The following is a 23121-nucleotide window of genomic DNA, read 5'->3' as shown; positions in this document are numbered from 1 at the left end:
TAAACTCCCTTCCTCAGGACCTAACTCTTGGGAGCCAGGGTATCAAAAATATCAATTTTGGTTTATTTAAGGAACTACATTTTCATTCCCCAAATTGGCACAGCCTTCCAAATCCTACGTATCTTTTAGAGGCAGTGCAGGGCCAACCCCTCTAAAGCTATTACTGATGACGACCCCAGTTGGCCTGTGATCTTTCCTTTTCTGAAAGTCCTTTCGCTTGTGTTGTTAGTACCGTGAAATCTAGAACTGTTTTGCTTTTCTCATTGCACATTTTATGGTAATTGACCAACATGGCGCTTTGCCTGGTGGGGAAGTCTTTTCGCATCTCATCTCATTGCCTCTGGAAGGCAAGGTGGCCGCTGTGACTAGTGCCCATTTTGCAGTTTAGAAGCATGAGTTCCGCAGAGCTATTTGCTCCTCCAGGTCACACTTCTACTGAAACTGGTGTCCTGATTCTCTGTGTTCTGTCCCGTGCTAGCTGTGTGCATAAGTCTTGTCTTCTGATCAAGCCTGCTAACTCTTCAAAGACCTTTTCTGATGGGGACTCCACATTTCAGATTCCACTTAGGAGGAACTGAGATGCCAGTTCACCCATATCCTGGAAGGGCTTTATTCTATAGACTAGAGGCCCGGTGCACAAAAATTTGTGCACTGGCGGGGGGTGGGTGTCCCTCAGCCCACTTGTGCCCTCTCACAGTCTGGGACCCCTCGGAAGATAATGACCTACTGGCTTAGGCCCATTCCCAGGTGGCAGAGGGCAGGCCCAATCCCTAAGTACAGCCCCTGGTCGGGCTCATAGCAGGGCTGATTGGGGAGTTGGGGCACCGCCCCCTGTCATGCACAGAGCAGGGCGGACGGGAAGTTGTGATGCCACCCCCAGTCATGCTCAGGGTAGGGCCGATTGGGGGGTTGGTGCGCCACCCCCATCACACTCAAGGCAGGGTCGATGGGGAGGTTGTGGCACCACCCCCTATCACGCACAGAGCAGGGCTGATCAGGGGGTTGGGGCGCTGCCCCCTGTCATGCTGCTCCAGGGGCCAGGAGGCCTCGCAGCTCCACTGATCCCGGTGCTGGGAGGCCTCGCAGCTCCACTGATCCCAGTGCTGGGAGGCCTCGCTGCTTAGCTGATCCCGGTGCCAGGAGGCCTTGCGGCTCCGCTGATCCCAGTGCTGGGAGGCCTCGCGGCTCCGCTTGACACAGGGGCAGTGAGGCCTCGCTGCTCCGCTGATCCCGGTACCAGGAGGCCTTGCAGCTCCGCTGATCCCGATGCATGAGGCCTCATGGCTCCACTGATCCTGGTGCTGGGAGGCATGTTACCCTTTTACTATATAGGATAGAGGCCTCGTGCAAGGGTGGGGGCCAGCTGGTTTGCCCTGAAGGGTGTTCTGGATCAGGGTGGGGGTCCCCGCTTGGGTGCCTGGCCAGCCTGGATGAGGGGATGATGGCTGTTTGTGTTGTGCCCAGATTTCAAAGTTCCCAAGACCCCCAGGGAGCCAGTCAGTCCGATGCAAAAGCAAAGAGTCCTTTTTTAATGCAAGCCGGCTTGCGCTCCCCGTTCACCAGACCCACCGCCACAGCGGAAAGTCCAGTGGCCGAGAGCGAGAGGCCTGATGGGACAGGGGGTTTTAAAGGGGGGTGGAGTGAGGGCAGGAGAGGGGACTGTGTGCCCCACCGATTGGCCAGGCGCGAGTCGGTACAGGATGTGGTCATAGTGATGGCATGCACTTCCCTTGATTATTATTGGTTAGTCCAGAGAAATCCTGGGTGTGGCTAGCAGCGGCTTCCCCCGGCGAAGAAGCACATGGCTCTGTCCCAAAATGGAGGACCCAAGGCAAGATGGAGGGCGCAGTCCTCGCCTGGCTCCCGCTGCTGCCACTTGAACACGCCGCAAGGCAGGATGGCCCTCCCGCACAGCACCCGCAGCCGGCCTGTGGGCAGACCGGGACTCCTGCAGTGGCGCGTCTGGGCGGCACAGGCCCAGCAAACGGGGTGCGGCCGGCGGAGTGGCCCAGCTCTGGAAGAGCAGCATCCGCTCAGAGCAGGCCCGGCCCATGGGGCCGGTGCACCGCAGCACGGCGGCCTCCCCGGGCTAGGGCACGCGCCCCACTCCGCTGCTGCTGCTGCTGCTGCTGCACCGGGGCCGGGGGTCCACGCGGCCCGCGCGGACGCCCGGTCCGGGGGGCAGCGGGCGGGTGGCAGCCTGCGCTGGGCTCCTGCTGTGGGCCGGGGAGCCGATGCCCCATGGGGCCCGGCAGCCGGCCCACGCAGGCCCCCCTGACTGGGCCCCGAGGGCCGCATGGACCCCCGGCCCCAGTGCGGGCAAGTGGGGAGCCGACCACAGGGGAAGGGAGGAAAGAGCCAGGCGGTGAGGCCTTCTGCTCCCACGACCTCCCCCGTGGTCGGTCGCCACCCGGCCCCACCCCTCGGCCCGCCGCCGGCCATGCAGCCGGTCCGGACACTCGGACCCGCTCTGGGGAGGCCAGGCCCTACGGCGGGCGCGGAGGGATTTCAGAGCCCAGCGGCCAGACTCCTCCTCCCACACCGCCCGGAGAGGCGGGCGTCGCGCCTTTCATTTGCAGCTGGTCACACCCCCTTCAGGGTGGGGGTCCCCACTGGGGTGCCTGGCCAGTCTGGGTGAGGGGCTGAGGGCCGTTTTCAGGCTGGCAGGTGACTGAAGCTCCCAACCTCTCCTTTTTTTCTTTTTTTCTTTTTATTCTGGGATTTATTTACCTTCTATGGCTGTCACTGGAACTGAGAGCTGGCTTTAGCTCTGAGGCTCAGCTCCAGCTCTGAGACCTCCGCTGCTGAAAGTAGGTATCTGGGTTTGTTTGGGTTCTACAATTGAAACACTGTTGCAACTCCAGCTGGCCGGCTGGCTGAAAGCATGGGGTTTGTTTAGCTTCTATAATTGCAACATAGTTACTTAGAGTGCAAGCTCAGAGCCCAGCAGCGGCAGGTGGGGAACCTTGGCTTCCTCCTTCACTGGAGCAAGCAAGCCTCCTGTTCGCTTCAGCTGCCTGGCTTCTGGCCGCCATCTTGGTTGGCAGTTAATTTGCATATCACCCTGATTAGCCAATGGGAAGCGTGTCGGAGGTATGGTTAATTACCATGTTTGTCTATTATTAGATAGGAAGGATTAGTCTTCCTTCCTTTTCCCTCCCTCCCTCCCTCCCTTCTTCCCTCCCTCCTTTCCTTCCATCCCTTTATTGTATTTATTGGGGTGTCATTAGTTAATAGAATTATATATGTTTCAGGGGTACAATTCTATAATTCATCATCTGTATATTGTGTGTTCATCACCCAAAGTCAAGTCTCCTTCAATCACCATTTACCCCCCCTTTATCCTTACCTCTCCCACCCTCCTTTCCATCTGGAATCACCACACTGTTGTCCATGAGGTGTGTGTGTGTGTGTGTGTGTGTGTGTGCGTGTGTGTGTGCCTGTGTGTGTTGGGGTTTTTTGCTTAATCCCTTAACCTTTTCCACCCGGTCCCCCTACCCCATCCTCTTTGACAGCTGTCAGCCTGTTCTCTGTATCTGTGAATCTACTAGTGGCCCGGTGCACGAAATTCATGCGGGGGCAGGAGGGGGGGATCCCCTCAGTCCAGCATGCACCCTCTCCAATTGGGGACTCCTTGGAGGATGTCTGACTGTCAGTTGGCAGTCAGACATCCCTCCCGCAATCTGGGACCACTGGCTCCTAACCGCTCACCTGCCTGCCTGCTTGCCTGATCACCCCTAACTGCCTCTGCATGCCTGCCTGATTGCCCCTAACTGCCCTCCCCTGCCGACCTGGTTGCCCCCAACTACCCTCCCCTGCCGACCTGGTTGCCCCCAACTGCCCTCCCCTGCTGGCCTGATCTCACCCCCAACAGCCCTCCCCTGATGGCCTGATCTTGCCCCCAACTGCCCTCCCCTGCTGGCCTAATCTCATCCCTAACTGCTCTCCCCTGTCAGCCTGATTACCCCTAACTGCCTATGCCTCAGCCCTCACCACCATAGCTTTGTCCAGAAGGAAGTCAGACGTCCGGAAGATGGCTGCTGGACCCGGTGTAATTAGCATATTACCCTTTTATTAGTATAGGTAGATTATATAGGATAGGATTGCTTAAATGGGGCGGGGGGAGCCTTTTTCAGTAGGAGGAGATACTCTTGGCAGACAAAAATACATAATCCCTATATTTGGACTGATAGCCAGCCATATGCACTATAACTGCCAAACTGGTCATTAAAAAATTGAACCGTGCCGTAACCGGTTTGGCTCAGTGGGTAGAGCATTGGCCTGTGGTCTCAAGGGCCTCAGGTTCATTTCCAGTCAAGGGCATGTACCTTGGTTGTGGGCACATCCCCAGTAGGGAGTGTGCAGGAGGTAGCTGATCGATGTTTCTCTCTCATCAATGTTTCTAACTCTCTATCCCTTTCCCTTCCTCTCTGTAAAAAATCAATAAAATATATTTTTTAAAAATTGAACTGCTTTCTTACACCTTACAGCAAACAGCTGTTGCCCTTAAAACCCCTCCTCAGCCCCCACCTTAGGTTCTGCCTTCACAGTTCACCCAGATTTGGTTCTGATTGGTCGGTTTCTATGCCAGTCAGCGTCAAAAGCTCCGCCTCCTAGGCAGCCATTGGCTCCTTGCAGTTCACCCAGATTTGGTTCTGATTGGTCAGTTTCTATGCCAGTCAGTGTCTCCGGGCCTATCTCCGGGCCTGATCAGAGAGGTGGGGCTGATCAGTAGCTGCCCCAGTCTGCTGGTGAGCAAGCTGAACTGCTGATTTCTCAGAGAGAGAGAGGTGGGGCTGATCAGCAGCCGCCCCAGGCTGCTGGCGAGGCCCGGGGAGAGAAGCAGGGAGCTGATCAGATCCTGCTTCTCTCTCTGGGCCTCGCCAGAAGCCGGAGCTGATCAGACCCTGCTTCTCTCTCCGGGCCTCGCCAGCTGCCCAGGGTGGCTGCTGATCAGCCCCGCCCCTCTCTCTCTCTCTCAGGTCAGCAGTTCAGCCTGCTCGCCAGTTTCCGCCCACCGGAGTCTGCTGCGCGTGTAGCCTGGCTTTCGGTCAAGCCTTCCGTCATTTTGGCTGTTATGGACCCTGATTCTTTATATATATTCTTTATATATGTTATATATATATATATGATTCTGTTTCTGTTTTGTTTGTTAGTTTATGTTGTTCATTCACATTTTCAATTTTAGATTTTTAAATGGTCACTGAAAAAAGTAAAAAGAAACTGTTGAACAGGTGAAATGAATTTCAATAATATCTTATGTAATCCAATACGTCTAAAATTTTTAATTCCAGTATTAATTGACCATAATATTCCCCCCACACCCACCCCTACCCCATACCTCTCATTGCTCCTTGACTTTCATACCTTAACTAGAGGCCCGATACATGAAATTCGTACAAGTGTAGGCCTTCCTTCCCCCGGCTGCTGGCACCGGCTTCCCCTGGCACCCAGGACCTCGGCTTCCCTCACAGCCCTGACTTCGTCCGGAAGGTCGTCTGGAAGGACATCCTCTCTCATTAGCATATGACGCTTTTATTATTATAGATACCCTGCACGTCACTAGCTCTCACTGTTTCCATTGCCTGTCCCTTCACTGGAGATGGGGCTCCTGACGTTTAGTCTGTTATTTACAGCTACTAGTAAGCAGTCTGGCACAAGGAAATACCCAATAAATATTTTTCATATGAAGCCTACTGATGCTAGCAGTAATACCATCTCCATCTGTTTCCCAGTGGTTTGCAGATTACAGCATGCTTTTCACGTGTATCTCTCAGCAGTCCTTGTGCATTTACAAGATGCAACGTGGAGAGGTTAAGTGACTTTCCACTTCCCATGACTTGTAATAGGTGCCATTGTAACTCCAACCCTGGGTCTATTGCGTTCAGACTCCTAGAGAAATGAAGACTTGGCTTTTGCTTATTCAGTCCATTCACTAAAAAAAGTCAGAGCTCACTTTTATGGAGAATATTTCATAAAAGTCTGCACCTGGTGTTTAGCTAATCGGTGGCTGTAAGGTTGTATATGTTTTCTCAGGAGCAAAAAGCATGTGAACAATTGATGGAACCAGTTAGAGTCTCACTGGGTTCTTCTTCTCCTCTTAAAGACATTCCAGTGGTTCTCATCTGTCTGTTGGGAAAAATTCCTTATACCCTGTGGATAAAGGTACTGATGCATCCAAACAGAATGTAGACTTTTTTTAATATCATAAAGAACATCTGACCAAACAAGACTATGAGATCATTGAGATGGTTTGTGATGCTTTAAAAATGTTGTTTTTATTTGATAGATGATCATGAGTATCACACCCAGTCTTTCAATTTTATGTCCCAGTCCTGGGCATTCAGTAATGTTTAGAGAAACAGTCTAGTCTGAACTCAGTCTTTCTCTCTCTCTCTCTCTCTCTCTCTCTCTCTCTCTCTCTCTCGATTGCAGAGAGGGAGAGAGAGATAGAAACATCAATGATGAGAGAGAATCATTGATTGGCTGCCTATGCCCCCTTCTGGGAATCTGGCCCGCAACCTGAGCATGTGCCCTTGACTGGAATCCAACCTGGGACCCTTCAGTCGGTGGGCCAAGGCTCTTTCCAAACTGGCTAGGGCTGGACTCAGTCTTTCCATAAAATATGCATCACTCTGTGGTCTCACAGACGTTTATTTTAAGAGTTAGGACTACTCTTCACCAGAGCAATAGCGAGAAATGCCTTCATTTCTTCCTTTCCTAGGCACTTCCATTTTGTTTGGTAAGTATTAGTCAGTGGGTTTTATAGCTTAGAGGAACTACTTCAAAAAATTTTTTTTTACAAAGTAATTGAGTAGTTTGAAAGCATACTTTTTGTGTATTATTCTTGTTGGATTATTGATGTTGATTCATTCTGTGGTGGTTTTCTGGTAGAACAGAAATGAAATACTGCTCATTAAAAAAACAGTAAATTTCAGCCTTGTTAAAAAGAATGTTATTATTATTATTTAGTAGATCCTGCCCTAGATTTAAATAATGACTGATTAGAGCCTCCTCAGAGATGCCATTTTCCTGAATAAAAGAGATTGTCCTGTTTTTTTTGCAGTTGGGAGTCATGGTCATAAGCCCCTCCTAATGTTTTATTCGGTAAATCTTTTCTATGCAGCATTAGAAATTGTAATGAGTAATATACAAACGATGCTGGCCAATAAATAAGTTTACTATTCTAGCTTATAGATAAATGCAGGATGAAATAAAAATAATCAAGTATCCTGGCCAGGTTGGAGTGTCATCCCCATATAACAAAAGGTTGTGGGTTCGATTCCCAGTCAGGGCACATACCTAGGTTGCGGGTTCAATCCCTGCTCAGATGTGTACGGGAGGCAACCGATTGATATTTTTCTCTCACTTCTTTCTTTCTTTCTTTCTTTCTTTCTTTCTTTCTTTCTTTCTTTCTACCTTCCTCTCTCTCTAAAAGTCAATAAAAATGTGTCCTCTGGTGAGGATTAAATAATAATGATCAGGCAAGAGCCATTTTATGAAGACATCATTTTAAAGTGCTTGCCTCATGCATTGTCTAATTTGATAAAAGACTAAAAAGTACTAGGCATGGAAATATGAGGAGTTATTTTGTGGTTACTATTATCATTCTAGAAGTATCTCACCAGCTGAAATTTCATGGAATTGTGATACTACAGTATTTCTTTATATTATTTCTGTATTGAGATATAATACATATCTTCCAACTCACCCATGTAATGTGTGCAGTTCCCTGGACTCTAGTATATTCAGTTTAGTAGCCACCACCACAGTCAATTTGAGAACATTTTCATCACCCCAAAAAGAAACCCTGCACCTTTAGCAATCACCTCCCATCTCCCCCAATTCCTTCAGCTCTAGTCAGCGGCTAATCTGCTTTCTGTTTCTATGGATTAGTCTATTCTGGACATTTCACATTAAGGGAATCACTGTGGTCTTCTGTGACTAACTTCATTCTCTGTGCTTATATTTTCAAAGTTAATTCGTGCTGTACCATGAATCAGTACTTCATTCCTTTTTATAGCCACATTTTTTTTATCTCTTCATTAGTTGATGGACAGTCTGTTTCCGCTTCTCAGCTAGTATGAATAATGCTGCTGTAAATGTTTGTATACAAGTTTTTGTGTGAAAATATGGTTTCATGTTCCTTAGATATATACCTGTGAGTGGATTGGCTGAGTCTGTATTAACCCGGCATTTCACCTTTTAAGGAACTGCTGATTGTTTTCCAAAGTGGCTGCACCGTTTTACATCCCCACCAGTAGTAAATAAATGCGGGTTCCAATGTCTTGGTGTCCTCGCCAACCCTTGTCACCTTCTGTCCTGCTGGTGATGGCCATCCTAGGGGAGGAGATACGCTACCTCGTTGTGCTTGTGACTTGCATCTTCCTGAGGGCAGTGTTGTTTAGCCACTTTTCAGGTGCTCTTGGCCATCTGTACATCTTCTTTGGAGCAATGGCTATCGAGATCCTTTGCCCACTTTTTTTTTTCTTTTTAATATATTTTATTGATTTTTCACAGAGAGGAAGAGAGAGGAATAGAGAGTTAGAAACATCGATCAGCTGCCTCCTGCACACCCCCCACTGGGGATGTGCCCGCAACCAAGGTACATGCCCCTGACCGGAATCGAACCTGGGACCCTTGAGTCCGCAGGCCGACGCTCTATCCACTGAGCCAAACCAGTCAGGGCCTTTGCCCACTTTTTAAGTTGGGTCACTTGTGTTATGTGAGAGCTCTTTACTATCCTGTGTGTTACATGCCGTTGAGTCGGCTCTGACTCTGGTGACACTGCGGTGAATGAAGCCCGTAACGTCCAGTCCTCAACGGCCCTGCTCAGCTCCGGTGGACTCACGCCTGTGGCTTCCCTTGTTGGAGTCACTCCATCTCATAATTGATCTTCCTCTTCTCCTGCTGCCGTGTTTTTCCCAGCATTGTCTTTCCCAAAGAATCCTGCCTTCCCATGATGTGCCTCGAGCAGAACAGCTTCAGTTTTGTTGTGTTCACCTCCAGCAACGTTTCAGGCTTCACTTGCTCCAGGGCCCACTTGTTTGTCTTTCTGGCGGCCCACGGGATCCGCAGAGCTCTCCTCCAACACCTTATTTCAAATGAATCAAATCTTTCCTTATTCTGGGCTCATGTTGCTTATTAGATACATGATTTGCAAATATCTTCTCCACTCTGTGGGTTGTATTTCACTTTCTTGGTGGTTACAGCTGTATAAGTTGTAACTTATCTCCCAGGCCATCATGTCTTCCAAGCTCGTCCACTGTCTGGGGCAGCTCCTCTTTCTGTAACTTCCCGGTGCATCCCTTTACCATGGCACTGAGCTCAGTGCGTTGATACTATCAGCTTGGGACTTGCCTTCCCCACTAAAGGAAGCTGCCGTCTTGCACATTTTTGTAACTCCAGTGCCTAGGGCTCTGCCTAACAGAAAATAGGAGTGCAACAAGGGCTTGGTCAACTAAATTAATTCGAAGCTTGAGTCTGAAAAACTGATGTAGGTCAGTACGAATCCACGAAAGCTAATAGGATAGGCCCTGAAAGAGTGTCCTTGAATCTATTGGAGGGAGGGAAACTGCAGTTCCTTCTACAGAAATAGGCTCACAGTGTTTCCAGAAATCACCCCTTACTGTGATGCTTTCTTGCGTTCTAGCCCTAACGATTCGGTGGTCCCTGGGCCGACAGGGGTGCTATGCTCTGTGGCCACCTGTGGTCACAAGGATCAATCGATAGTGCACCACGGCTGCTTTGGTATGTGCTGAGCAGTGGACCAACATTTACATGACTGTTGATTGATTTTACTCATTTACTTTTAAATCTTTTAAATTCTTTAGTGCTGTAATTAGGTTAGCTCAAATCTAGTGAGGCCATATGAATAAAGCCGCACCATCTGTGCAGGGAGGTGACCTTACTGTATTGTGCTGCCTTGTGGCTCTGATGTGGTGTAAGGAATCCACAGTTTTTCTCTTCCTAACAAGACATTTTTATGGCAGTACTTTTATATTGGTTATTTTTCCTTATGATCTTTTCTTCGCTTGCCCTGAACTTTCCTCAATTAAAGATGTGCTCAAATCAATTCTCTTTCCAGTTTTGGGAGCGTATTTTATTTTCTCTCACCATGACTCTGGGTCCTGCCCCCCCCCCCCCCCACACACACACACATTTTCGCTATTGCAGATGCTCCCATTGTCCTATTCTCATTGGAAAAGTACCGATGCCATGAAGTAAAAAGTTACTCCTGCGAAATGAGGATGAGGTTTTACCTGCTTGCAGACATTCTTCCTTCTCAGAGCTCCCTAGTTCTTGATTTTGAACCCCGAAGGCAGCACGGAAGAGACTATCTAAGAATTTAAGGAAGCCAGGTAGTTTTTGTGTGCTTCTGCTGAAATCTGTACTCTCGGCCCCTGTTATTTCTTATTTGGCACTAAGGCAGCTTAAACACACACGCACACACACACGCACATACACACACACACACGCACACACACGCACGCACGCACACACACGCACACACACGCGCACACGCACGCACACGCACACACACACACGCACACACGCACACACACGCACACACACACACACACACACACACACACACACACCCAGTTGACAGCCTAAGCCAAAGGATTTATTTTCTCTTAGCACAGCAAGATGTGCTAAAATTACTAAATCTTGAAAGGCTTGCTGGGATTCCTGAATGAGAAATTCTCCTACCTTGTTTTTCTTTTTTCTTTATGAAACAAAAATAGTTCTGTATCCGTGGGTGAAAGAGCTTGGCAGACATGATTATAATAATGTTGTATTGAAAAGCACTTACTTTGATTGACTAAAACCCAGATGCTGTTCGCGGTAGTTAAAAGCCTATAATAATGTCTTCACTCCTGTGTTCACCACACTTCCATGAGATGAATAATAGGATCCCCCAAGCTAGACGTGGAGAAGCTGAGAGAGGACACTTGAGAAATACTCCCCTATCTTCTGCCAAGGTTCCCACGAAACAGTTTTGCCTGGAACATAACCTGATTGGGGGTAGAGACCTTGTTTCATAGTTATGGTGTCTTCTTTGCCAGGATTTAGGCCTGGCGCACTACAGCTGCTCCAAGCAGGTTGCATGGATGGGAGGCGGGCAGAAATGTTCTATTAATCTGACCGACAGACTGGGTTAGAGGTCGTGGGGGTGCCACTTACTGGCTGAAGTCCCTAGATGGTATAGTTAGCCTCCCTAAATGTCAGTTTCTTATTTGTAAAATGGGGGTAGACGAGTACTGAACTTCAAGAAGGTGTAGAGTAGTATTTCATTAATATTAGTTATTAATAAATTGGGCAAATTTTCTAACTCCCTATTCAGAACTTGACTGCCCTGCTGTTCATGAGCTTGATTAAACATGGGCAAGTGTGTACATAAATACCACCAGCTCAGTCATTCTCTATTGAAAAAATAATAGAAATCGAGGAGGTGTTATTTGGACACTGATTTTTATTAACTCCACTGAATTAGATTCAGCTCTCACTTTTAGGATTATGCGCTGGGAAAGATGAAATAGAGTTTTCCCAATATGAATATTCTTGTCTTTGGAGGCCAGCCCTGGATCTTAGAACAAAAACAAATCAGTCGTTATTAGTTACTGTATCTCATTTTCCAAAACACATGGTTCATTGTTGCAGTCATTTACAGATAGTTGTACAGGACACATTTCTGCTTTTGTCTTCTTGCTAAATCACTAAAAGACCAACCCTGGTGTTCCTGATCTATTAAAATTGTCAAAAGACTCACTTTAGGATTATGTGTCGAGAAGGCTGTTAGTGTGAATACTGTGTAACAGTGAAGAGCCCTTGACGAATGCAGTAATAAAGTGGAATCCGAGGATTGCCCCGTTATGAATGATTTGGATGTAGAAAGAAATTATTTTTAGGCACAGCATCCCTACAAACCCTGAGGCTATGTGTTTTACAAACTAGAAATTTATGCACTAAATAAAAATTACCAGATGTCAGTGTCGGTATGTGCCAACTGGCAAATGTGTGGTGGCTCAGCGTCTGGGAGAAATGATGCTCACTTCTTTGCCATTCAGACTCAGAAGGGGTAGTTGAGGTAAAATGTTGCTGAAAAAATTACAATGTGCTCAGCTACCCGAAGATGTCACATGTCACGAATTGTTATCTGAAAGGCTTTAATTTTTCCACCTCATGACTCCATGCGTGTTTGTGGCATTGCAAATGTAACCCATGTTTCTGTTCTAACTTTATTACATTCTTTCCAGAGGCTTGCCTCATTCTCTTAAAGGGTCAGCAGATACTTTATTTAAAGAACCGACCTGGACACAGCAAGTCTCATAGAGGTCCAGTTCAGAGCTAAATGCATAATGGGATTACTTTTATCTTGCACATACCAGCATACCTCAGTAATATTCGTGACATCATCAGATGGATTCTCTTCTCTCTTTAGAAATTCGAGCTCAACTGGTAGAACAACAAAAATGCCTGGAGCAGCAAACGGAGATGCGAGTTCAGCTTCTCCAGGACCTGCAAGATTTCTTCCGGAAAAAAGCCGAAATCGAGACGGAATATTCTCGGAACCTAGAGAAGTTAGCAGAAAGGTTCATGGCAAAAACAAGAAGCACTAAGGATCATCAGCAGTACAAGTAAGAGAGACTTGACTCAGATTCACCTTTCCAAGGTCACACATAGCCTGCCTTTTTACTATCTTGGTTGGTTTTAGGATTTTCCCTTTTGTCTCATAAGCTATTGATTGGCATGACCCCATAGATTAAAGCAACCATCTGCATTTATGAGCATTAGTTTATCACATTTTAAATTAATAGTATTCTCTTCACAGTTTTCTCTTTCCAATAAATATATATTTTGGGGTAACTATATATTCAAGAAGAACATAAAGTTCATATTTTTTATAAAAGTCTTGATTACAGGAAACTAGGAGCTGATATCTACCACAGGTGAATATTTGGATGGGCAAATTTTAAATAGCTGATTGTTCAAGCAGAGACTCCAGCCTTTCTGCAGTGATTTTATATAAAAATAAGCAATAATGCCCAGCCAGTGTGGCTCAGTGGTGGAACATCGACCTATGAACCAGAAGGTCAGGCTTTGATTTCCGATCAGGGCACATGCCCAGGTTGCGGGCTTGGTCCCCAGTGGGGAGCATGCAGGAGGCAGTCATTTGGTGATTCTCTCTCATCATTGATGTTTCTATCTCTCTCTCCCTTTTCCTTCCTCTCTGAATCAATAAAAATGTATTTTTTATTTTATTTTAAAATAGCAATAAGGGCTGCTTAAATTTAGTCCTCCCCTCTCCCCCATCATGTTTATGGTCATTGCAATTGAGACCGACTTCAAACAAGGGTCTTGTAAATATGCTATGATTGAGTGTAATGAAACTTCATCTTAATTGTGCTTCATCTGTTTAAAGAATACCTACCGGTTTTTCTGGTCATGGAATTTACTTCCTAATAAATCCTAGAGACAAAACGAGATCAGTATGCAGATAGAGTATACAGTGCTATGACAGGGCAATCACAGGACGGCCTGGGCCACCTGGTGGAAGTCCATCCTGTAGTGAAGGTGGAAGGAAGGTCAAGGAAACGTCCCCGAAGAAGTAATACATAGTGAGGACCTGAGGGACTAGCTGGCATGTCAGAGGCTGGAGCAGGCTGTTCCAGGCAAGAGGAACATCGTGTATAAGGGACGGGGTGGGGGTGGGGGTGGGGGTGAGGGGGGCGGGACAGCTTTGAGAACAGAAAGTAGCCTGGTGGCTACAAGTGTACATTGTGCCAGATCTGGAGTAGATCATACTCAACAGTTTGGCTTTCATCCTGAGGGCATGAGAAGCCTTCGGGGAGTTTTAAGTAGCAGGATGACCAGCTCAGACCTGCTTTCTAAAATAACAAGAACCGGAGATTGGATTGTGCACTGGAGGACGCTATAGTTAAGACAGGGAGACCATGTGTGTGTGGGGGTGGGGGTTGGGGGGGAGGGCGGGGTGTGTGTGTGGGGGAGCGCAGCAGGGGCAAGAATGAGCAGCACTGCAGGGAGAAACAGACTTGTTCAGGAGGCGCGAAGCAGGCAGCACAGCCTTTCATTTCTGGAAATGCAGGGAGTAGGTAATCTGACAACTACTCTGCCACAAAACTCCCAGAAATTCTGCTTAAAATATAATAGACATTCTTTTAAATGTATAACCGAAACATAGGAAAGTAAGGGAAAATTTCCAGGGGCCAGCAAAAGAAAAGGGAACTAAAATCCAAATTGGCAGTTGTATCCACTCTTTTTATCTTTTTAATATATTTTTATTGACTTCAGAGAGGAAGGGAGAGGGAGAGAGATACAAACAATGATGAGAGAGAATCCTCAAGCCGCTGACTCCTGCACACCCCACACCAGGAATCGAGTCCACAACCTGGGCATGTGCCCTGACCGGAAATTGAATCATGACCTCCTGGTTCATGGGTCAGTGCTTAACCACTGAGCCACACAGGTCGGGCTGTACCCACTCTTTAGTCACACTAAAGATGAGGATAGAAGATGAGGCCCAACAAGGTAAAGAGTTGGAACTGAGGGCTTCCCTACCACCAAGCTTATCACATTGTATCCCAGCCTAAAATCAGGACCAGTAAAACTATCTCAGTGAAATGATAAAACAGAAAACCATAAATCTGCCCCCCCCCCCCACACACACACACACACACATACACACACACCAGGCAACAACAAGGCCTGTCTGCTCAGCTGGCTCGGGATTGGAGAGTGATTCAGAGATGCCTGTCTTTGCCTTCACCGTGGGCTTGCAGTTCCATTTTACACCCCTCTGTGGCTTTAGATCCTACATAAAAAGTTGGGCAGAAACTGTCCCTGGGCTACTTTTGCAGAAGCAAATGAAAAACTACTCCACATAGGGAATACCTCCCCCCCCCCCACCCCCCTTTGGATGTGTTGAGCCAGAATAGAAATAAATTTTAGTGATGGTTTCCAGGGCAAACAAATGTCAAATGTACCTGACAGAGACTTGAGCTAGAAAGAGACTGGAGCCAGTACTGCATTCACATTTATAGTAACTGTCCTTTTTTGAAGTGAATGCAAAGAAGACAGCTCATTCATCCATTCAGTAAAATTTTTAAAATTGATTTTTAGAGAGAGAGGAAGGGAGATGGAGAGAGAGAGAAGTATCGATGTGAGAGGGAAACATCCATCAGCTGCCCTCTGCACATTCCCTACCAGGGATCAAGCCCTAAACCCCAGCATGTGCCCTGACCAGGAATCGAACCAACGACCTCCAACCAGCTGAGCCTCACCAGCAAGGGCTCAGTAAATATTTTTGAATGACACCTTCTGTGTGCTGTCCTGGGTAATGAGTTATCAACTGAAAATAGGCACCTTAGTCTGACACCTCAATAGAGAGCTGTCACTTTTGTTTCTCCTGGTTTGTTCACTAGTTTTCTTCAAAAAGTAAGCAACTTGGAATTTTCTTTGAGTGGAGTACAATTATTTTTGAATAAATATGGGACTGAAGATAGATGGATAATGTCTACTGAAAGGATGAACTAGGATTAGGAAAAACTCAGACAGTCTTTATTAAAGAGTCAGACAGGTTCATTTTACAGTATATGTAAGTCGAGCCACTGTGCTATAAACCTTAAACTTATACAGTGGTGTATGGTAATTATATGTCAATAAAACTTGGGGGCAGGTAGTCATATAGGCCTCATATGATATGCTAACTCTACTCTGTGCCTTTGGTAAAGTTGCTTAACTCTCTGAGCCTTTTTTTTCTAACTTATACATTGAGACTTTATGACCATTAAATGAGACATAAAGTTCTTGATATGATTGATAGCTGGCATGGGGTCTGCACACAATGTTTTCCTCTCTTCACCAAGCAAACATTAAATATTTAGCACTGTAACTTGACCCATCATTTAAGCTGGACTTTGGAGTCTAGCTCCTATTCTGTTTGGGGATGTTTATAGTGTAGACAGAGATTTTCAACTGGCATGCCACAAGAATTTAAAAACATGCAAAACCTGACTGTTTAGTCAGGGGCATTGATCTTAGGTTGTCACATTTTTAAAAATGATAACAACCAACCAGCTGTCCTGTATGAATGAATCAGAATGATACCTATTGTGTTGGTGTGCCGCAGAGTTTTAGTAATTAGTTCACGTGTGCCATGAGATGAAAAAGGTGGAAAACCGCTGGTGTAGATCAATCCTGGGCCTAACATTGCCCCTGTATAGTGCAACGACCATGAGTTGGATCAGTCTTCCCGGTTCAAAGTCTCTCTGACACCAGCGTTGGTCTTCAGCACATCCCTGCACCTTGCTAAGCTCCAGTTCTGTCATTGATAGAGGGGGCAGAAAGAATCTCTGCCTTAAATGGTAGTGTAAGGATTCAGTAGAGTTAGTCTGTGTAAAGTCTTCAGATCAGTCCCTGGATAAAAAGAGCTAGCTTCATATAGCACTTACTATTGAACTAAGGCATTTTAGTAAGCAAATAATCCCCAAAATAAGTCCTGTTATTTTATCCATTCTGCAAATGAAGTACTGGTGACACAGAGATGTTACGTATTTTGGCCAAGATCATATAGCTAGTAAGTGGTAGTTCTGGGACCTAAACCTGGACCAGCGGTCGCTAACCTTTCAGACCTCACGGACCACCAGTGGTCTGTGGACCACCAGTTGGCGACCACTGACCTGGGTAGTGTAGATCCATATTCCATGCTTTCTTTTTTTGTTTTGTTGTTAATCCTCACCAGAGGGTATTTTTCCCATTGATTTTTAGAGAGAGAGGAAGGGAGGGAGAAAAAAGAGAGAAACATTAATGAGAGAGAGACACATTGATTGGTTTCCTCTGGCACGCACCCTGACTGGGACCAAGGTTCAAACCTGCAACTCAGATACATGCTCTTGACTGGGAATCAAACTGGTGACCCTTCTGTGTGTGGGTAGACGCTCAAACTGCTGAGCCAAACCAGCCAGAGCCATATTCCATGCTCTTGACATGTGAGCTTCTTCTTACAGTAGGTGCTTAGTAAATGACTAGAGGCTCAGTACACGAAATCACATGAGACACAGACCCGCCGTGCTGGTGGGACCCCAGACCTGCTGGCCATGAGTGGGGGCCGCTGGTGTGCGAGTAGCTTACTGCTGCGAGCTGCCGCACAAGCTGTGAACCCTGCCCCGCCTCGCCACACGAGCTGCGAGCCCCTCCGAGTTCCCTGCCATGAGCGCCTCTGCACTCCCCGCTGTGAGAGCCCCGAGCCATGCTGCACCGCATGAGCTGCAAGCCCCACCCCGCTGCCACGAGCAGCTCACAGGCCGGGGGGAGGGACCAAGAGGTGCTCCACGCACCTCCTGGTGACCAGTCATTTGGCTGTTACAGTGTTACGGCCACTGGCCTTTTATAATATAAACTAGAGGCCCGGTGCACAAAAATTTGTGCACTCAGGGAGAGGTGTCCCTCAGCCTGGCCTATGCCCTCTTGCAGTATGGGACCCCTCGGAGGATGTCCACCTGCTGGCTTAGGCCCGCTCCCTGGGGGATTGGGCCCAAGCTGGCAGTCAGACATCCCTCTGGCAGCCTGGCAGCCCTTGGGGGATGTCCACTTGCCAGCGGGGAGCAGGCCTAAGCTGGTGAGGAGGCGGGAGAGGCTCCCACCACCACCGCTGTACTGGCAGCCTTCAGCCTGGCTTGTGGCTGAGTAGAGCTCCCCCTGTGGGAGCACACTGACCACCAGGGGGCAGCTCCTACATTGAGCGTTTGCCCCCGGTGGTCAGTGTGTGTCATAGTGACCAGTCATTCTCAGTCATTCTGCTGTTAGGGTCAATTTGCATATTATCCTTTTGTTTTATAGGTTAGAGGCCTGGTGCATGGGTGGGGGCCAGCTGGTTTGCCCTGAAGTGTGTCCCAGATCAGGGTGGGGGTCCCTACTGGGGTGCCTGGCCAGTCTGGGTGAGGGGCTGAGGGCCGTTTTCAGGCTGGCTAAGCCCCCCGGCGACGGAAGCTCCCAGCCTCTCCTTTTTTTCTTTTTCTTTTTTATTCTGGGATTGATTTACCTTCTATAATTGAAACTTTGTAGCCTTGAGAGGAGCTCAGAGCCAGCCAGGGCAGGCGGGAGGGAAGCCTCCTGCTCGCTCCAGCTCTGTGGCCATGGCCAGCTGAAAGCAGGTATCTGGGGTTTATTTACCTTCTATAATTGAAAATTTGTTGCTTTGAGTGGAGCTCAGAGCCAGGCCGCAGCAAGCGGGAAGCTTGGCTTCCTCCATCATTGGGGCAACCAAGCCTCCTGCTTGCTCCAGCTCCATGGCTGCCGGCCGCCATCTTGGTTGAGTTAATTTGCACATAGTTGCTCTGATTGGCTGGTGGGCATGGCTTTAGGTGTAGCGAAGGTACGGTCAATTTGCATGTTTGTCTTTTATTAGTGTAGATAGCTGCTATTGTTGTTATTACTACTATTATTGTTAAGGCAATGCCAAGTATTTATTCAATGAATAAAATAATATTTAAAGCTTACTATAGGCAGGGCATTGAGGAAACAGAAGGAAAGTATGAAATGTCCTCAAATGTTCTTCAACATAAAGAGTATACATAGAAGTTAATATGATGAGGTAACATTTCCCTCTTGGCTCGGTCGATAGAGATTGTCAGTAGAAAGGCTCTCCTTGTCTGCCATTGGCCCACTGCCCTTTGCCTGAGCATTTTGAGGGAAAATCGGGGTTCTCCAGGTGGGGAGCGACTCTCAGTGTGCCAGCGGAAAATGGGCGGCCCCTCTCAGAGGTGCAAGTACTAAGACCCTGGATCAGGGGTTTCTTTCCCTACACCCATTCTTACCTCTATGTGCTACTTCGTCTTTTTTCTAGAGATGGTTCTGGCTTAATGCAGTGTTCAATCCTGAGTCTGAGCGGCTTATTAACAGAAAGAGCTGACTTAATGATTTATTTCCTAACTGAATTAATATTCAGAGTTATCAATGATCATGAATAATAGGAGGATAAACATGTCTGATAAAATAACACTTATGTCCCTGAGTTATGGTAAACATTCTATGCCATTTTGCCATTTTACAGTTAGATTGTATTGTCAAAGCAAAACAAAGCAAAAAAACAAACACATAAACGTGGTGGTACTTTGATTTTATTTTTTTAAGCAGCAACATCCTAGTGGGTCAAGCTTTTTTTTTTTTTTTTAATTTCTTTATTGATTTAAGGTATTACATGTGGGTCACTCTTTTTGTTCAGAGTTTTTCTTTAAGATTTTTTACAAGTCTTCTTTCGTGGTTTAAATTTTACTTTTAGCTTTATTATCTAGAATAAACAAGGAGGAGTTAGAAATCTGAAGCTGTTTAAACAGGACGTGTGACAAGTTATAAGCCAGCAAACTTTGTGGTTCTGTTCACGAGCCTTGAGACAATACTATAAAGTTCTGGCTCTTTTTGGGAGGCTGGAGGTTATGTATCGGGGGGTTAATAAATCACCCTCACATTTATGTTCCCTGGAAAGCATACCTAGCCAAATCTCTTTTCCAACAACAGCCTGAACAGTCAAAGCAGACTTTGTGTTCAGGGGCAAACCACAGTCTGTCTGGGAGACAGTAGTCTATAGATTTTTATGTAAACATGAACTGCTTTCTTCAATTGAGGCTTTAAAGCCGAAGGCCTGCCTGAGCGCCCTGTATGGTAGGGTCCTATGGCACTTGTTGGGAGAGTATGTTTTGACCCATGTTCTTGGTCCAAGTTTTTTCTTCAAGCCCAGGAAAGCGCTGGCTCTGTGCCATCACGGCCCGGGAGGCTGCTCTGCTGGCTGTGGAGTGCCCTGGTATGAGCAATACCCAGTGTAAACGAACAGTGACCAAACCTGTCTCGCGTGGCTCCTAGTTTGCCTTGGTGTCTTCCTCAGCTGACTGGGGCAGCTTTGAAATGGATGGTAATCCTGTCTTTCTTCACTTCGTAGGAAAGACCAGAACTTGTTGTCTCCAGTGAACTGCTGGTATTTGCTCCTGAACCAAGTGAGGAGAGAAAGCAAAGACCACGCAACCTTGAGTGACATCTACCTGAACAACGTGATTATGCGCTTCATGCAGATCAGCGAGGATTCCACCAGGATGTTTAAAAAGGTACCCTCCGTCCGTCCGTCCTGCTGTACTGTGCTCTCCCATAACCGCTCTGCCTGTAGCCACAACTGAGAAGGGGCTGGTGCCTTGATTCCTTAACGGGGCTCAAGAAATATTAGGTAAAAAAAAATAAATGTGTTCATATCCTAATGAAAAGTGAAGCCTGAGCAAGCCTACTTGTAGAGTTAAATCACTGAATCTGTGACTGAACAATGTGAGCAAATTTTTGAAATGAGGAGTGTCTGCCAGTTGCACCTCTGTCCTTAGAGACGGGCTGCCTGCAGTTAGGAAAAACCAAACCCGAGAGGAGGAGCTTCTGATTCAGTGTTTGGGGCTCACGCCTGGTCAGAGACTTGTGAAGAACGAGATAACCAGATGTGCTGCTCTCTCGGGAAAACGTTATCACCGTTTCTTCTGACTCCCACCAGGCCAGCAGTGGAGGCAGTGATGGAGTGACATGAAAAAAATTCCACAGGGCACAGAAAATTCTGTCCCTTGCATGCCAGCAAGCTTCCTCCTTCCCAAATCCATTAAAAAGGAAGAAGAAACTGGACTTTTAAGTCTTCTTATCATTACTACTAGTCCCAGCCAGCTCTCAGCAGTTTGTTGTTGTTTTTTTAATTTGGACATTTTTGTTGAGAACAAGGACAAAATTGGACGATTTCCTTTGGAGAGAACGCAGCCACTTGCCCAGTTAGACTAGCTTTCAGTTTGTATGTTTGTAAGACAAGGGTTCACCCCCGCCCCCACCCCCACCTCAGCTTTGTACTAGGGGTGCGGTTGCCTATACCAATATCTGTACCTCTATTCAGTAAGTAATTATTAGTTTCAGAAAGTGGGGAAAGAACCAACTTGTGGATTAATGGCATATTTATGTTTCAAAGGGGCCCGTAGAACAAAGATGCAGTGTTAGGCAGGCCAGCTGGAAAACTTCTTAGTCATGTTTGATGTATCCACAGTAGATTTCAGTTCTGACCTAGAAATGTAACTTAGCCAACTCCAAGTCCTCTTTGCTCTAGTAATTTGGGGGGCGGGGGGCGATGTTTCAAACAAAGGAGAAATGTGAAAAATGTAACAAGACAATATTAATTAACAAGACAATAAATACAAGAATATCCCGTGCATCTTTAAAAGTAGAGATTTAAAACAAATAGTTTAGACTGAGCCATGAGAGTGAAGGAAATTTCTCCTGCATCAGCCCTTTCAGCCAAGACCTCATTTGGTCAATGTTTGGTTTTGGTTTTTGTTTTTGAGCATCTTCTAGGAGCAGGAGATGGCATTAGGTCTTGGAGAGGCTCTATAGATGAAGAAAAAACTAGTCCTCATTTATTTATCCATTTAACTAAACATCTTTAAAATGTCTGGCTGAGAAAGCAGAGTTAAAAGACATGTCTCTGCCTGCAGGGAACCCATTACCATAATGAACAGCTCCCCTGCTAAAGGGATGCTCGACTGCGGGGCTGGAAGGAAGTTCTTCGCAGGGAAGGACACACTGGCCGTGAGGTCTGTGGGAGGAGGTGGTGGTCAAGCAGACAAGGACAGTGACCTGTTCCTGGGAAAGCAAGAGCGTGGCATGTCCTGGGAAAGGAAAGAGTGTGATGTGACTGGACCAGGGATTGTATGGACATGACTGATGGGATGTGAGGCTAGAAAGGACGGTCATATAAAAAGGGACTTTGTGTGTCTTGCTAAGGTGTTAGGATTTGTGTTTTGAAAATCAAAGTCAAGGCCTTGATAAAGTCGATAGAAACCTAGAGCTGAGAGACGCATGGATTTGGATGTGAATGCCAGCTCTGCTGCGTACTTGCTGTGTGAGCTCTGGAGGTGATTCCAGAGGCCCACTCTCTGAGGAAGGGGAGGGAGCACTGGGAAGAGGCTGAGCCTATGGAAGTGCTGCATCTGGGGTGGTCCTTGGGGGATTGTCTCATTTTTTGTCCCATATCCAGGCAAAGGGCCTCGTCTTTGTTTTGCATCATTGGATTTGAGCTGCCTAGGGGAAAGCTAAGTAATCCTGGGGTGAGGCAACTCCCTTTTGTGGAGGGTAGGTCCTAGAGAGGGATCAGCTGTGAGTCTCAACAGCCAGCAGCCAGTATTCCCAGTAGTTGTGAGAATCAGTCTCTGGCTCTTGAAGAAAAGGTCTGAAGGACGTATAGTCAACACACACACACACTCTTGCTTGTTTGCTACCTAGAAGTCTCTTCTTATCCTCTTGGAGTCAAAAGAATTACGGTCCTGGGGACTGTGGATTGATAGACTCCTGGTTCCTTTGGCACTTAGTGGGTGAATGGCTTTCTCCTGACCATTGCTAACCGCTGGGAAGTTAATAGTCATTACAATTACAGATATCAAATCCTACCTTCCTCAAGTAAACCCAGCAGACCACACACCCACCTTCCCATGTCTATTACTGATGGAAAAGGTAGAAAGGGAGGCGGAGGGCAAAAGAGAAGGACTGGAGGTCACTGAAGAGCCAGGTCAGCCCCTGCGGACACATCTGTCTTCTGGAAGAGCAGGAAGGCAGAACCCTACCTATCAAGTCCCCAGATCTTCAGGTCTCTTTAGGTTAAAAAGCAAACTCATCACCAGCCTTCCCCTTTTCCAGTTCTTCTTCCAGCATGTGGTTCTGTCAGACCTAGAGAACTTGTCAGATCCCGTCGGAAGTGACCTTTAGAACTGCTATGGAGTCCTCAGTGAGCACAATGCTGTTCTTCTTGGGAAAGGATTTAAGACTTCCTCATTTCCCAAAAATCTTCATGGATCTCCGGCTAGATGCTGGGTTCAGCCTCTTATATCTTATTCAGTTCAGTCAGAGAGAATCCTTTACCAAACTGTAGAGTCAAATAAGAGTTCAGAGCACATCATTCTGGGGGTGTTTTGGGGACCAAATGAGTATAATAATCAAGAAGGCACAAATAGGAATACCTAATTCTATGCATAGGTATAGGGAACAGCTTCAAGACTTAAAGTTTAATCACATCAAAACAGTTGTAGAAATAGTTGCCTC

The 23121-nt window shown here is 46.9% G+C and overlaps 1 protein-coding gene across 2 annotated transcripts in view; it reads left to right on the top strand.

Moving 5' to 3' along the window:
* The window catches only part of SRGAP1 (SLIT-ROBO Rho GTPase activating protein 1), a 262335-nt gene that overhangs the window by 112008 nt on the left and 127206 nt on the right, over positions 1–23121 (top strand). For both annotated transcript variants that reach the window (XM_081082308.1, XM_081082307.1), the window contains exons 2-3: positions 12446–12641; positions 19958–20120. In XM_081082308.1, coding sequence (XP_080938434.1) covers positions 12446–12641; positions 19958–20120 — 359 coding nt within the window. The remainder of the gene's footprint in view (positions 1–12445; positions 12642–19957; positions 20121–23121) is intronic.

The sequence above is a fragment of the Myotis nattereri genome (assembly GCF_964212035.1).
Source record: "Myotis nattereri genome assembly, chromosome: 2".
Taxonomy (NCBI): domain Eukaryota; kingdom Metazoa; phylum Chordata; class Mammalia; order Chiroptera; family Vespertilionidae; genus Myotis; species Myotis nattereri.
This window is presented reverse-complemented; position numbering and strand designations above follow the sequence as displayed.